At 43.2% G+C, this 2,807-nt stretch overlaps 1 protein-coding gene across 3 annotated transcripts in view; it reads left to right on the plus strand.

Annotated features, from left to right (window-relative positions):
* Nucleotides 1-6: 6 nt before the first annotated feature.
* The window catches only part of SLC35A3 (solute carrier family 35 (UDP-N-acetylglucosamine (UDP-GlcNAc) transporter), member A3), a 52,333-nt gene continuing 49,532 nt past the window's right edge, over nucleotides 7-2,807 (plus strand). For 2 of the 3 annotated variants that reach the window (XM_011992520.1, XM_011992521.1), the window contains exon 1: nucleotides 7-19. Coding sequence is in view for 1 of the 3 variants with exons in the window: in XM_011992519.1 (XP_011847909.1) it covers nucleotides 317-517 (201 nt within the window). In the remaining 2 variants the exon portion in view is untranslated. Of the gene's footprint in view, nucleotides 20-112; nucleotides 518-2,807 lie in introns of those variants that run through there. The other variant, XM_011992519.1, reaches the window with a different exon arrangement.

Raw genomic sequence — 2,807 nt, forward strand, 5'->3', positions numbered from 1 at the left:
CGGTCGAGCTGCGCGGGAGGTGAGTCCTGAGCGCACCTGGGGAGAGGCAGGAGCCAGGAGGCCAGCGGCTGCGGGGTGGCCCGGGCAGCTCCTGGAGGAGGAGGAGGAGGAGGAGGAGGAGGAAGAGGAGGCATGCGAGGGGGCTGATGTGAAGTCTGCAGGGGTGAAGGGGACGGTATCGAAGACCTGAAATACAGTGCTAGCTAAATAGGGTTGGGAGCAGATGAGGTGACACGTTGTAACTCCGACGGACGACGTGCGGAATGTGCTGGGTGGAGGAGGAAAAAAGGCCCGAGGAGAGGGGTGTGTCAAGCGAATGAAGACGGCAGTGTGTGCCTCAGCGCCTGGGGCGTGCGGAGCTAGTGACGGCTGGGCCCGGCTGGGGTCACATCCCTTCAGTGAACATCCCATGAGCTCTCACTCGGTGTTGAGCCCTGTGGTAGGCACAGATGCACCCAACCAGCACCTGGAGCTCAAGAAGCCGCAGGAACTTAAAGAAATGGAAAGGCTGCCCTTGGTAAGGCTAGTAAGAACACAAGGACTGTTTGAGGCGGGGTGAAATTCTCATCAGAACAGGTGTGTGGGTGCATTGCTTTATAGTAAAAGACGATCTTTTATTATGTTCTCTTAAATGCAGTATTTGAAAATTAAGTCTTTTTGTTTTTGAAGTCATCTTTCGGCTTTAGTAGTTAAAGGTGAAATTTGGTGCAGTTTCTTACTTGGTGTTCTTATTCACTTTCACTGGTAAACTCAGGGTGTTTCAAGGGAATGACTTGTAAACGTAAAATTTCTGATGCTAACTTTCCTCCCAACTGTTGATTCTATCTCTTCAGCATCTCAAATTTGGTTCTCCCCCTTTTCATTCCCACTACCTCTCTGCTAAATATGCTCGGCTTTCCTCTTCTTACTTGCGCTAGAGCAGTAACTTCCAAACTGGACTTGTCCTCAGCCTGGCGCCTTTCCAGTTACTTGCCTCCAAATTACTTTTAAAGCCAAAGATCTTATGCCTTTCTTTTTTTGGTTATTCCTTCCTCAGAAATACGCCAGTGATTCTCGATCGGCTTCAGAATAAAATGTAAATTATTTAGGGAGGCATTTAATACACTGTATATTATTTAGGGAGGCTTCAAATTTTTCCTTCAAAATTTCAGTCTGACTATGGCTCCAGTAAAATCAATATGATCCTTTAATTCTTTTTTCCTTTTATTCTGTTAAACAAATATTACTTTTTCCCACATATCCTATTTTTTAGCCAAACTGTAGTAGTTAATTAGACGTCCAGTTTCTGAACATGCTATATGCCTATCTGCCTTGGTCTTTGCTTTTATCCTTTCTTCCTACAAAGAAGAAACAAGGAAGGCCTTCCTTGCTGTCTTTGTAGAAATTCTACTTATTCTTCAATTCCTTAAATGCCACCTCTTTCTTATGCAGCTTTCTGAAATCTGCCAAATCCAGTTCATTCTTTTTTTCTTTTTCTTTTTCTCTTCTTTTGAGACAGAGTTTTGCTCTTGTTGCCCAGGCTGGAGTGCAATGGTGTGATCTTGGCTCCCTGCAACCTCCGCTTCCAAGGTTAGGGCAATTCTCCTGCCTCAGCCTCCCGAAGTAGCTGGGATTACAAGTGCCCACCACCATGCCCAGCTAATTATTTTGTATTTTTAGTTGAGACGGGGTTTCACCATGTTGGCCAGGCTGGTCTTGAACTCCTGACCTCAGGTGATCCACTTGCCTTGACCTCCCAAAGTGTTGGGATTACAGGCGTGAGCCACCACGCCCAGCCCATTTTTTTTCTTCATGTGTGCTGGGCTTTATAAATCTTATAATACTTGTTAAATTTGCATTGTACTGTGGTTATTTGAGAGTTCTATTATCCCTACTATAATGTAAGCTTCCTAAGGAAAGCATTTGTGCTTACTACTTTTTTTTTTTTTTTTTTTTGAGATGGAGTCTTGCTCTGTCACTCAGGCTGGAGTGCAGTGGCATGACCCTCTCACCTCACTGCCACCTCTGCCTCCCAGGTTTAAGAGATTCTTCTGCCTCAGCCTCTCAAGTAGCTGGGACTACAGTACAGGTGTGCATCACCATGCCTGGCTAATTTTTGTATTTTTAGTAGAGACGGGGTTTTGCCATGTTGGCCAGGCTGGTTTCAAACTCCTGGCCTCAAGTGATCCACCCACCTCACCTCCTAAAGTGCCAAAATTACAGGCATGAACCACTGCACCCAGCCTGTACTTACTACATTTTTAAAGCACTTTAGTACTTGAACACATCATAATGTGTTAGACTCTTAAATATTTGTTACATTAATCATGTAGTGAAACAGTCTCTTATTGTGCTCCTGGAGACAAGATGAGCTCTTGAGTTGTTATAGAAACTTACTGTGGATTTAATATGTGAAAATGCTTTTCTGTTCCATGTTTTAGTACCTCATTTGATCCTGGTAATAAATTGTTGGGGTAGCATAGTTATTATCACCACTATTTTATAGATAAGAATATTAAAGTTCAGGCAGACCAAATAGTTTGCCCTGGGTCTTACATACACTCCTTAGGCTGCCTCAATTGTATTTGAAATTGATATAATTTGTGTCCTGAAACATGTGCCTTTTACTCAGTAGAAATTCAACATGTTGAACGAGTAATTGGATAAGTTATAGAATCAATGGAAAGAATCTCATTTGAAAGCCTAAACTTGTTCAGTAGCCATGAAGTATAACTTTTGAGCTTTTCCTTTCCTGAGTATAGAGAGTGAAGTTTCTTTTTGATGTTAATCAACTGTGGATTTGTGTGTGTGTGTGTGTGTGTGTGTGT

Source organism: Mandrillus leucophaeus, unplaced genomic scaffold (assembly GCF_000951045.1).
Source record: "Mandrillus leucophaeus isolate KB7577 unplaced genomic scaffold, Mleu.le_1.0 Scaffold413, whole genome shotgun sequence".
NCBI lineage: Eukaryota > Metazoa > Chordata > Mammalia > Primates > Cercopithecidae > Mandrillus > Mandrillus leucophaeus.